Source organism: Nycticebus coucang, chromosome 12, assembly GCF_027406575.1.
Source record: "Nycticebus coucang isolate mNycCou1 chromosome 12, mNycCou1.pri, whole genome shotgun sequence".
Lineage (NCBI taxonomy): Eukaryota > Metazoa > Chordata > Mammalia > Primates > Lorisidae > Nycticebus > Nycticebus coucang.
Window position 1 is genome coordinate 110,248,773 of NC_069791.1, and position 12,126 is coordinate 110,260,898.

The window sequence follows — 12,126 nt, forward strand, 5'->3', positions numbered from 1 at the left end:
TCCTCCACCTGCCGGGAAATCCGAGCCCTTCCTTCTGCCACGGCCGCAGAGGAGCTCGCTCCTCCCAACCCGCCTGCCTGGCTCAGCTCTGCACGCCCCCAACTCGCTGCCGCCCGCCGGAGTCACCTCTCCCCGCGCCCCCGCCCTTCTGGAGCGCGCGCCCGCCCCCCGGCCCCGCGCCTCCTCTGCCCGCCCTCCTCCCCCTCCCCCTTCCCTCCTGCCCTCCCTTCATTCCACAAGTGTCGCTTCGCTCTCTCCAGCGCACTTGGTGAGCTGGAGAGGTGAGAGGGATACTGCGAGCCGGCGCGGGGCAGCGAGTCCGGAGCCGCAGGCCCAGACGAGGCGCGGACGGACCCACTGTACCCTGCTCCCCGCCTCCGCCTCCCCCGGTGGCCGGCTGGACCTGCACCCGGCGCTTGTCCCCGCTCCTCCTCCCTCCGCCCGGCCCGGCGCGCTCCTCCCCGGCCGGCCCCTCGGCGCGCTGGAGGCGAACGCGGACTGAGCCGAGCGCAGTGGCCGCCGACCACCGAGCGCCCCGCGCCGCTCCCTGCATGTGCGGCCCGCGGCGGCTCGCAGCCCCCGGCAGCAGCCTCGGCAGCTTCGGCCGCGCCTCGAGAGGCGGCTGCGGCGGCTCCAGCGGCGGCCGAGCAGCCGAGCCCGGGCTGGGAGACACGATGCGCCGCGTCCTCCGGCTGCTCCTGGGCTGCTTCCTCACCGAGCTGTGCGCCCGCGTGTGCCGGGCGCAGGAGAGAGCGGGGCACGGGCAGCTGGCGCAACTGGGCGGCGTGGTGGTGCTGGCGGGGGGCAACCGCTCCGGGGCCGCCTCGGGAGAGGTCGGCGAGGGCGCCGGGGCATCGGACGCGCCCCCGACCCGGGCGCCCACGCCGGACTTCTGCCGGGGCTACTTCGATGTCATGGGCCAGTGGGACCCGCCGTTCAACTGCAGCTCGGGCGACTTCATCTTCTGCTGCGGGACTTGTGGCTTCCGGTTCTGCTGCACGTTTAAGAAGCGGCGACTGAACCAGAGCACCTGCACCAACTACGACACGCCGCTCTGGCTCAACACCGGCAAGCCCCCCGCGCGCAAGGACGACCCCTTGCACGACCCCACCAAGGACAAGACCAACCTGATAGTCTACATCATCTGCGGGGTGGTGGCCGTCATGGTGCTTGTGGGAATCTTCACCAAGCTGGGGCTGGAGAAGGCGCACCGGCCCCAAAGGGAGCACATGTCCAGGTGGGCTGCCTCCGCTCGGTCCCCCTCCTGAGGGCTCCGCTCTCCCTTCTCTTCCCGCTCCTCCCCCCAGGCAATGGCGCTGCCCCTCTCCTGCACCCCAGCCTCTCCGCTGGGGGATGTCACCCGGAAAGCTAACTTCTGCTTGGAGCACAGAAAGGGGGGCTGGGCTCAGCACAGGTGTACAGTCTCCGTGTGTGTGTGTGTGTGTGTAGGTCTCTGCCCCCTCGTCCTCTTGCTGCCCCCTCCTGCTCGACTATTGAGGTGGACTTGAGGCACACAGCCTGGAGGCCCGTGGTCCCCAAGTCTTGGGTTTTGGGGAGGAGCCCGTGGCAGCCCTCGCATTCCAAATGCTATCTTCTAGGTAAACAGGGGCAGACGAGCCTGCAAGGGAAGGGGGGCGTGTGTGAGCCCGCGCGCGCGTGTGTGAGGGAGGGAGGAGAAGAGTGAGTGCCGCCTGCAACTCGTACGACTCGCGAAAATGAGGCGACGGAGGTGGAGGGAGGGGAGGCGAGAACAAAAGCCTCGCTTGGAGCGGCCGCCTCCCTTCCCCAGAGCTTCACAGTCCCCGAAATTGGGACCGCTGTTGCCTCCACCACTTTATCCCCCTCTCCTCACCCCATCCCTTTCTCCGGCCACCGCCTCTCCCTGCCCGGGGCAGCGGCCACCGCTGCGCCCGGTGCCCTGGCTGATGTGGCCACCGGCGGCCCAGGCCCCTCTCCGCGCGCCTTCGCCCTCCAAGCACCCCGATCCGTCAACTTTCCCGTGTGTCTTATTCATTATGCAAGTCTCAGCACGGGCAAGTCGCAGCAGATGGGAGAAGGCATTTGGGGATTAATAGAGCTATTTGCCTTTTGCCTTTTTTCTTTTTTTCTTTCTTTTTTTTTTTTTAAGTGTCTAAATGGATTCGCGCAACTCAGTAACTTTGGTGGAGTAGAAGCAGCCGCTAGCATTAAGCCCCCGGCCGCGGCAGAGGCGAGGGCTGGGTGTGAGGTCCGGGCGGGTGAGGCTGAAGAACACACAAGCTGTCTGCGAACAGCGGGATGGCTGGAGTGCAAGCTTCAGCTGTCCCCTTTCCCAGCCGGGTCAACCAAGTCGCTGGTTTCCGCTCCCCCTCCGCCCCCTGCGTCCCCTCCTCCCTCCGCTGGGGGCCCGTGCACGCGCGCGGTGTGTGTGCACGCGCTCCGTGTGCATGCCTAAAACATCTGAACAAAGAGACCCACCAAAAATAGGCGAAGGAACATCACTACCTCACTAGTAATTATTTTCTATTTATACGCAGAGTATCCGATGAATTTTTTCCCCAGTCGGGAGGGATTTGGGGGAAGAGGTGAAGAAGTTATTCTCGGTTTGGGTCAGCAGGGAGGTGTGGGTGGAGGTCGGGGTCTTGCGGCACAAAAGTAAGCCCCGAGGGGCTTCAGGAAAACCTGTCCCGCTGAAGGAGTAACGCGTTGGCCCCATCCACCCCCTGCAGCCGCAGGAGGTCCTGTTACTAGTCCCACCGGCGGGGCCGGTCCCTATTAATTCCCGGGTCTGTGTTAAGGTAAAAGGGAGAATGGATTCGGGACTGCGGCAGCGGTGAAGCCTTGGTAGGCGAATTATTTCTCAGAGACAGGTAGGCTGCCTTGCAGATTCGGGTTGACTCCTCTGAAATCTCCACACAGCCCTCTTCTGCAAACCAGCTCTTAAAGCAGCCCGTCTTGGTAGTTGGCAGGGCGGGAGGCGGCAGGTGGGGAGACGAACTAAGCTTTGGACATCTGTAGGAGAAAGTGATGCTAGGTCAAGCCCTCTGCGATCCTCAGGCACCTAAGGGCCCCGTAGGGACTCAACCTCCTGGTCCTGCCCCTTGCAGCTTTTTTGGGGGAGGGGGTGGAGGGAGAAAAGAGATAAAAGGACTCCAGTGAAAGCTAAACAGGTTGTGGCTACGTCCTTCTGCAAGAAGTAGAATCCAGGGCACCCAGTCCCGGGAGGGCAGAGCCTTCACAGGGGCTCTCCCAGGATACATGTTGGGAATTGCAGAATGAGGTGAAAGTCCATACTCCTGCAAAGAGAGAAATGTTGGTTTTTCCTGGTGGCTTCTAAGCCGTGATTTTTTCAACCTTGACTGCTATTTTGAATGGCCTGGGATGCTTAAAAAAAATTCCTGTCACTAGGGGCCCCACCCTCGACCATATAAATCTGAGTCTCTAGGGTGGGGACCAAAGCATCTGTACCTTTGAAAAGCTCTTCAGGTGATTCTAGTGTTCAGCCAGTCACTGCTAAAGAGAAGGAACCACCTGCCGAACATGGAGTTGGGTGCCAGGATGTACCAGGGGTGTGTGTAGACACTCTCATTTAGTTCCCCAATCTTCCCCTTTTACATAGAAGAAATCCATGGCTCAGGTGAGGTGCCTTGCTCAAGGTCAAGTTAGAAAACTGTGCAATCCCTAGTCTCCTGGTTTCAACTGTGCCTGGGACAGATGTTTTTAGACAGAATGTGCATTTAGAGAGCTTCCTAATTGCAGATTCTTGACCCCACCCTCAGTGACTCTGAGTCAGTAGGAAGGGGTGTACCTGGAAACCTGTATTTAACAGCTCCTCTGAGTGGCTCTGAGATGACATGGGGGAAACTGGTCTTTGGGAATATTTTATAGGGTTGGGGATAAATAAATTAATTGAAGGGATAAAAGAGGGGCCAGTGTGACTGTCTTATTTGTCTTCTCCACATGTGTAACCTTTCTGTGGTGCTGGGCTACCCCAGGTACCTGCCAGGTGTGTACTGTGCTGCTTGGACAGTTAACCATCTGGAGTCTCGGCTGTGGTCATTGGCTCACTAGCTTTTGCCTGATGGTGCTAAGGGGTGCTCTGGTGGGGCCAGGTTGGACTCAGAGAGGCTGCTATAAGGTAAAGCAGCTTCCGGGTGAAATAACCTGTGGGCCACACCTCTTAATTTTGTCTGGACCTCAAGGAACATTAACATGGGGTTTGTTTTCATCTGGCCTGAAAGTGCCTTCTCTTAAGACACAGAGCAAAGACCTGGTCCCTCACTACAAACTTTGCCCCTGGTGACCAGTAAACTTGTGTTTTTGAGAAGAGGCCTCTGAGATGTCAGTTTGTATGCTCGGAGTCCTCCCAGGCCTATGGCCTGCTTACTTCTGGGCTGATTAGGTCTGAGAAAAGGAGGAGGAACAGGCCCAGGAAGGATGGGTTGCAGGTGGTCTTGTAAGAACTGAGGAAACATTCTTTCAAAAAAAACAACAAAAAAAAAAACAAAAAAAACACTCTTTCAGCAGCTGTGGCAGCAGCCACAGTCACCCAATATTTATTGCAAGAAAAGACTGCAACTGGTCACCAGCTATGGTTACCAGGCCACGTGGACATGTTTTGTTTTGTCTATCAGGCATTTCCTTTTCTTTCTTTTCTTTGCTTGTCTTCCTTCCTTCCTTTTTTTTTTTTTTGCTTTGTCACCCTGGATAGAGTGCTGTGGCATCACAGCTCATAGCAACCTCAAATTCTTGGGCTCAAGTGATTCTCTTGCCTCAGTTTTTCATTTTTAGTAGAGGTGGGGGTGAGGGGTTCTCACTCTTGCTCAGGCTGGTCTCCAACTCCTGATCTCAAGCAATCCACCTGCCTTGCTCTCCCAGAGAGCTGGGATTACAGGCATGAGCCGCCGTGTGTGGCCAAGGTATTTCTATTTGTGTCTTTACCTTAAAATTCTCCTCAATTATTTTTTTTTGGTGAAAAACTTTAAACATACACAAAACTTGAAAGAATAATAAAATGAACTCTAGTATGCCCTTCATCCAGATTAGGGTTCCTTGTCTTTGACACTATTGGCATTGGTGGCTTGGTAACCCTTTGTAGGGGGGACTGTTCTGTGCATTGCAGGATGTTCTGTGGTGTCTTGGCCTCTGCCCACCAGACGCTCGCAGCTCACACACCCCTCACCCCAGTGATCACGGTAGGAAAATGTCTTCAGACATTGCCAGATGTCATCTGGGACACAAATGCCCCCACTGAAGAACCGCTAATCTAGATTTGCCTATTATTGGTATTTTGTTATATATGCTTTATTGCTCTCACGTTCTCCCCATGTTTTTTCTTTACTTTTCCTCCCTCCCTCTCTTCCTCCTTCCTTCTTTTCCTACTTCCTCCTTGTTTCCCTCCTTCCTTCTGTCCTTCCCTCCCTTTTCCCTTTCTACTTTCCCCCCTCCTCCTCTTCCCTCCCCCCCTCCCCACCCTTCTGTCCCTCTCTCCCTTTCTTTTTTCTTTCTGGCAATGGCAATTTATTATTATTATTATTTTATTAAATCATAACTGTGTACAATAATGCAATCATGAGGTACAATGTGCTGGTTTTATATACAGTTTGAAATATTTTCACCGAACTGGCTAACATAGCCTTCATGGCATTTTCTTAATTATTGCGTTCAAACCCTTATACTCTACACTTAGTAAACTTCACCTGCACCCTTCCAAGATGCACCGTATGTGTGGACCCACGAATTCTTCTTTCTTTCTTTCTTGGTCCAGACATTTGAAAATAAGTTGCAGACATGATATTTCTCCTAAGTACAAGGGCATTCGCCCACAAATTTATCATCATACCGAAGAAAAAGAACAAAAATGCTGTAATATCATCAAATATCCAATCATATTAAAATTTCTCAGTCGAAACTATCTTTTAGAGCTTGGTTTTTTTAAAATCAGGATCTAGTCAAGGCTCACTGTAGTTGGCTGTGAAATCACTTTAGTTTCTATTATGCATGGTGTTTAAAAACCAACTTAGAATCAGTTGCCAACATTTAAAAACTGGGAGATTTCACACAGAAATCTAGATTTCTGATTTCTCTTGGGAATTCAGTGGGTCTGGTGACACCGGATCTGCATTTCACACAGCAACTGCTGGCTTCCTGCTGCGTAGTGACTGCCCCCTTTAGGAAGCTCCTGGGCTCATCTCAGTGGGCTCCTCCACCCAGTTCTCTCCAGTGTGTTACCTTAAGCCTGAGTCAGTCTGGCTGCTCTGAACAGCCCAGGCTGCCGTCAGTTGTCAGTCCCAGCTCAGTCACCTGATGGCTGTATGATCTTGGGGCGGTCGCTTCACCTGTCTGAGTGTGACGTCCTTGTCTGCAGGTTAAGGATTCCTGAGACAGGCCTTGGAAAGCAATTAACACAGGACGGTCACATGGCTACTGCTCACCAGCTATTAATTACCATCCTTACTGGAATTTTCTACTTCTTGCCTACTGAAGAGAGTGGTGTTATAGTCCAGATCTTGGTGACTAGCCCTTGCTCCACTATATTTAGCTGTGTGACACTAGCCAAATCTCTTAACCTCTCTGGATTAGGATTTTAATCTGAGCAGGAGGGGCTGGGACATACCAGAATAGGAGGGAAGGTCCACGTATGTCACATTAAATGCATTTCACAGCATTGGTCCAGGTGATGTGGAGGAATCTGTGTTGATTTTGCAGTTTTGCCGTAAGCTTGTGTGTGAATTGTTGTTTAATTCCACGCGTCTTTGAGCTAGGCTCTAGGACAGTCTGATGTTTACAGAAGCTTACGTTCCAAGAGGATGACCATGCCTCTGGTGAGGGGAGGAGTCAGACTTCAGACCTTGACAGTCTGAGGCGGGTGCAGATTCTGCAGGTCCTCAACTGCTGGGGTGTAGCGCCTCAGAGTGCGAGGACTCTGGCCTTCCTGGAGTGCAAAGACCTGAGACCCTGCAAACAACCACACACACAGCAGGATCAGGTCAAGAAGTCGCTGTACAATCAAGACCAGGAATGTTTTCTTCATCTGCCGCTGGCAAAGCCAGACATCTTGGTGGAAACGCTGGTCAGAAGCACTTGTTTGAAGCTCTCTACACTAGAAGCCAGTAGGGAACACATGTCATTATTTTGTCCATCTTCAAACAGAATTGGAAATTACATAGTACAGTGTCTTGTGAGTTTTCCAAACACACTTCAGAAGAGCTGGCATGTCTTGCAAAGAAATGGCCCGACTGATAAATGCAGCTCCTCCCCTCCCCTTCCCTCTTCTCTTCCTACTTCTCACCTTCTTTCTGTACCTTTGCGCTTTTCCCATGGTTTTGACCAGCTTCCCAGGCTAGAGAAGGCCACGTGTGCATGTGCATACTGTTGGCTGCGGAAAACTCTTTATTTTTCCTTGAAGGATATATTTGCTTTTCTTTGGGCACTGAGTCCTTACATTCTACAAGTCAGTTGTGGTGTGATTTATGCGATGAAATGCACACATTTTGGGAGTACAGTTTCACAAGCTTTGACAAATGCCTACCTGTGTAACCACTGCTCTAGAAAGTTAACTTATGCCCATTGCGTTAGCATTCCTGAAGAACAAATGATGCATCCTGTGAAGGAGAAGTGCTCCTCCCCAACTGTTTAAAAATAAAAACCTAGTTTGGACATTGGGACCCCTGGATGCTTTGAAGCAAGCTACTGGGACTCTAAGCTCTGTTTGGAAATATTGGGGTTATACATTTGCTCACTGTAATTGGAAAGAAAAGAGATGCAGCATTTTCTTTTTGTTTCTTAGATATGCTAAGCTCATTCCCACCTGGGAGCTGCTGTGTTAATCCACGTTCTCTCCGGCAGACTTTGCTTGGCTGGTCCCTCCTCATCACACAGGTCTCAGCTCCTGTGTCACTTTCTTCAAGAAGCCTTCCCTGACCACTAGGCTAAGCCATTCTTTCCCCTACCCGCACACACCTGAGGCCCTCACTCAGTGCGCTTTGCTTCATTTTACATTGCAGTCTAAAATGCTAGTTTATGACCTGACTCCTTCCTTTACAGTTCCCAGTGGGGAATGCAGGCACAGTAACTGTCCCTTCCACTCTCTGATGGCATCTGGAGTGCCTAGTATAGTTCTTGGCAAATAGGAGTTCTGGTTTCTGATACCTTGGTTCACACGGGGTAGGAAAGCACGTCCTCATTCATTCATTCAGTAGGTACTTATGGAGCCCCTACCCTCAGCTCAGCGCTGTGCTTAAGAGCTGTGAGTGATCAGTAGCTAGTACAGATGTGAACCCTGCCCTCACAGAGCAGCAGCCAAATACTGGGAGACAGGAAAATTGGGACTAAGTGGAACCTCATGAAATTGCCAATGTTCAGTTGTGTTCAACTCAAAAATGGTTTCAACATAATTGGTCTGAGCCGGGTTAAGGGATATCAAGGAAAAATGTACCTTCTTCAAGGTTCTGTGTTAGGTAGGGTTCTCCAGAGAGACAGAACTACTATATAACAAAATTTACTATGAGGAATTGGCAAATCCAAAATCTGCAGAGTCAACATCCTACCTCTAGTCTAAAGGAAACAATTCTCTCTTTGAGGAAGGATCAGCCTTTTGTTCTATTTAAGCCTTCAAATGATCAGGTCAGGCCCACCCATCTTTGGAAGGGCCATCTGCTTTTACTCGGGTTACTGATTTAAAGGCTAATCTCATCCAGGAGTAACCTCACAGAAACACCCAGAGTAAGTAGTAATGTTTGATCAAATATCTGGGCACCCCATGGCTCAGTCACATTGATACATGACACAAACCATCACAGCACCTCACAGCACCCTTAGGATCTTTTTCTTTTTTAGAGACAGAGTCTTACTTTATGGCCCTCAGTAGAGAGCTGTGGCATCACAGCTCACAGCAACCTCCAACTTCTGGGCTTAGGCGATTCTCTTGCTTCAGCCTCCCGAGTAGCTGAGACTAATGGTGCCTGCCACAACACCTGGCTATTTTGTTGTTGCAGTTTGGCCAGGGCTGGGTTTGAACCCACCACCCTCAGTATATGGGAACAGCGCCCTACCCACTAAGCCACAGGTGCTGCCCAGCACCCTTAGGGTCTTGCTACTCAAGAATCTGGCTTGTGAACAAGAAGAATGTTCATTCCCTGGGAGCTTGGACAGGTGATGGAGAGTCAGACTTACTGAGTCAGAATCTACATTGCAACAAGATTTCCTAGGTGATCTGAATGCTCATTGAAGATTGAGACCAAACCACATATCACAAACACATGCCAAATCCTTAAGCCTTTGTTTGGGTTTTGGAACATAGCTGTTTCTTTACACCATTGAATTCATCAAATTTTGGGGACACCCCCTATTTATAGAATGCTTTTTCTATGCTCCCGGATATGTGCACATTTGTTTTACTCCTGCACATGTACCCACAGGAGATTATTAGATACATTGTAAGTATGCCTAAGAAGGTTTAAACTGAGCTAAAGGTGAAATAAATACTACCTTGAAATCTGTAGCTAACTGTGATGACTTCATTCTATCATCAGCTAATATCACAAAGCATAATGTACACTGAGGGTGAAATTCATCGTTAATAAATAAATCCATGTTTTGAAGATTCTTTCTGAGAGTTTTGATTATTTTGGATGAGTCTTCATTTTGATCTGAATAGACCCTCACTGTTTTAACCTTGTAGGAATCTATTGAAAAGAAGGGAAGAGGAGTCTACTTTATTCGTTTCTTGTGTTTGCATTGTCAGTATCATCTTCGGGCTGTGGTTTTGCTGTGGTTTTTTAAAAAAAGGGCAGGGGGCATTTTTTTTAAAGCCATGTGTGTCTGCTTTGTGATGGTTAGTGTAGTCAAAAGTAGATAATTTAGTCTGTGCATCGTCTCCAGGGAGGCATGTAACCACAATATGGGCAGCGCGTCCCCGTGAAGGTGCTGCTAGTAATGACGTTCCTTGGTTCCCAGGTTCTGGTTCCCGCCATCTGACATGGGCTTGCTAATAGCAGGTGTATTAAATTGATTTCTCATTTTTAATGACTGAGGATCATACAAAGTAATTCTGATATTTCCTTCCTCCATGCCAAATAATTTTATGCAATTCCTTGGAGTGAGCAAGTGGTACTTTAGAGACCCCCTGGTCCAGGAAAGAGAAGCCTCGAAGAATCCTCATCTCTCTTGAATGCTCTGGGAAGGGCTGCCCTGGGGGAAAAGTGTCCTTGGATTTTTAGGCTGGAATTTCATGAATTTTGGCCTTCATAAGCAGCCCAGGGGGTCTGCAGATGGCAGTGCTGAACAAATTCATAGTAGCTATGTTGATTACTTGACTTTGCAATCCTCTTAAAAGCCTGAATATTTTGGAGTTTGAGGGTGGACTCCTTAGAGAATCCCCTCGAGGCTATAGCTTCTTCCTTGGGAAAAATGCACAAATGAAATCCCATTTGATTTCAGAGTTGTCCAGCAATCCCCTGAAACTCAGGATGAAAACCCTGTTTAGAAGTGAAAAATTGAGGTTCAGAAGGCCTCTGTCCTTTGCTTCAAAACTTCCTTCCCCGCTGCTCCTTTGAGTTTCAGACCTGCTTATTGCACAGAGGTAAAACTTCAATTTCAAAGATGTTCAGGTGTGCGTCTCCATTCAGCCCCCCACTGAGAAGCTGAATTAGCGTGGGCAGTCTTCGCTCTGAGAAATGAGAAATGGGTTCTAATATTATGTACTTTGTAATGCAGCCCTCCTTGTTGGCCCCATTCCAGCTTTATTGGCCTTCTTGCTTGTTCTTCAGATACCCGAGCACTTTGCTGCCTGAGGGCCTTTGCACGTGCTGTTCTCGCTGCCTGGAATGCTCTTTTCTGTCATCTTCCTGTGATCAACTCCTCACCGTTCAAGGGTCAACTCATCTGTCATTTCTTTAGGAACGCTTTTCCTGATCACACCATTTCTCTTCCCTCCGTCTGTTTATTTATAATTTTTTAAGAAACCACAAATCAGTGGTTTTTACTGTATTTACAGATTTGTGCCAGCATCATCCTTTGTTTCTGGTCCACTATCTGTGTCTAACAACATTTCCTTCACCCTAAAAAAATGCTCATATCCATTATCACTTACCTCACCCGCCTGCCACGAACTTCTGGAAATCTGGACTCTATTTTCTGTCTTTAATGGCTTTGCCTATTCTGGACACTGGATATAAATGGAATCATACAACATGTGGCTTTTTGTGTCAAGACTTTTTCACTGGGAATAATGTTTTCAAGATTCCTTCATGTTACAGCAGGCATCAGGGCTTCATCTCTGTTAATGGCTGAATAATATTCCACCTCCTACAACACGTCCTGTGTGTCTGTTCCTCAGTTGATGGCTATGGGGGCTCTTTCCACTTTTTGGCTGTTGTGAGAAATGCTGCTGTGTGCCGGACTCTCTCGATTACCTTGCTTTTTGTTTAATTATTTAATTTTCTTAATGTATTTTTTAAAACCTTTCCCCATAGAATATAAGTCCCAGGAAGGCAGTGACTTTGTTCGTCTTACACACTGCTGTGTCCCTAGGGCCTGTGGAGTGCATGACACACAGTAGACAGTAAATATTCCTTGAATGAATGAATGAACGAAAGTGAGAGCTGTTTTATTATTTTCCTTTTAGTGAACTCAGTCTTTTTGTTGGGACACTGGCTGTGCTGACCTGGGTCTGTCTCACAACTGAGGCTGCTTCTCCCCCTCTTCCTGCTCTGCCATCCCATTGCCCCAGGACAAACCATTCCCTGACCTCAGGCCCTGTGTTGCCTTAGCTCAGTCTTGAGGGGCAGCAGACTTACGTGGCGGTCTGTGGAAACCTAGATCGCTGGGTCCCATCCTTGGAGTTTCTGACTCAGTAGGTTTGGTTGGATCTGAAAATTGGCACCTTCACAAGCTCCCAGGTGACAATGACACTGCAGAGTGGCAGGCCATTGTCTGAGAATCACTGCAGTGGTGGGTCAATTTGAGCAGGTGGGCTGGGCCTGCCAAGTTCACAGGTGATCTGGGTGGCTCTCAGCCAGGCAGTTCGCTTCTCTGTCTCCCTTTATGTGGCTGTCTGAGAACATTTGAGTTTACCCTAAAACATGACAATACCTCTTGTGAGTATGTATTCTGGAGAAACTTTTCCCGGTCCAAGAGGAGGCCTGT

The 12,126-nt window shown here is 50.0% G+C and overlaps 1 protein-coding gene across 3 annotated transcripts in view; it reads left to right on the plus strand.

Annotated features, from left to right (window-relative positions):
* Window positions 1-284: 284 nt before the first annotated feature.
* SHISA9 (shisa family member 9) overlaps window positions 285-12,126 on the plus strand; it is a 310,797-nt gene continuing 298,955 nt past the window's right edge. For all 3 annotated transcript variants that reach the window (XM_053557600.1, XM_053557601.1, XM_053557602.1), the window contains exon 1: window positions 285-1,237. In XM_053557600.1, the coding sequence (XP_053413575.1) occupies window positions 552-1,237 (686 nt within the window). In that variant the 5' untranslated portion in view covers window positions 285-551. The remainder of the gene's footprint in view (window positions 1,238-12,126) is intronic.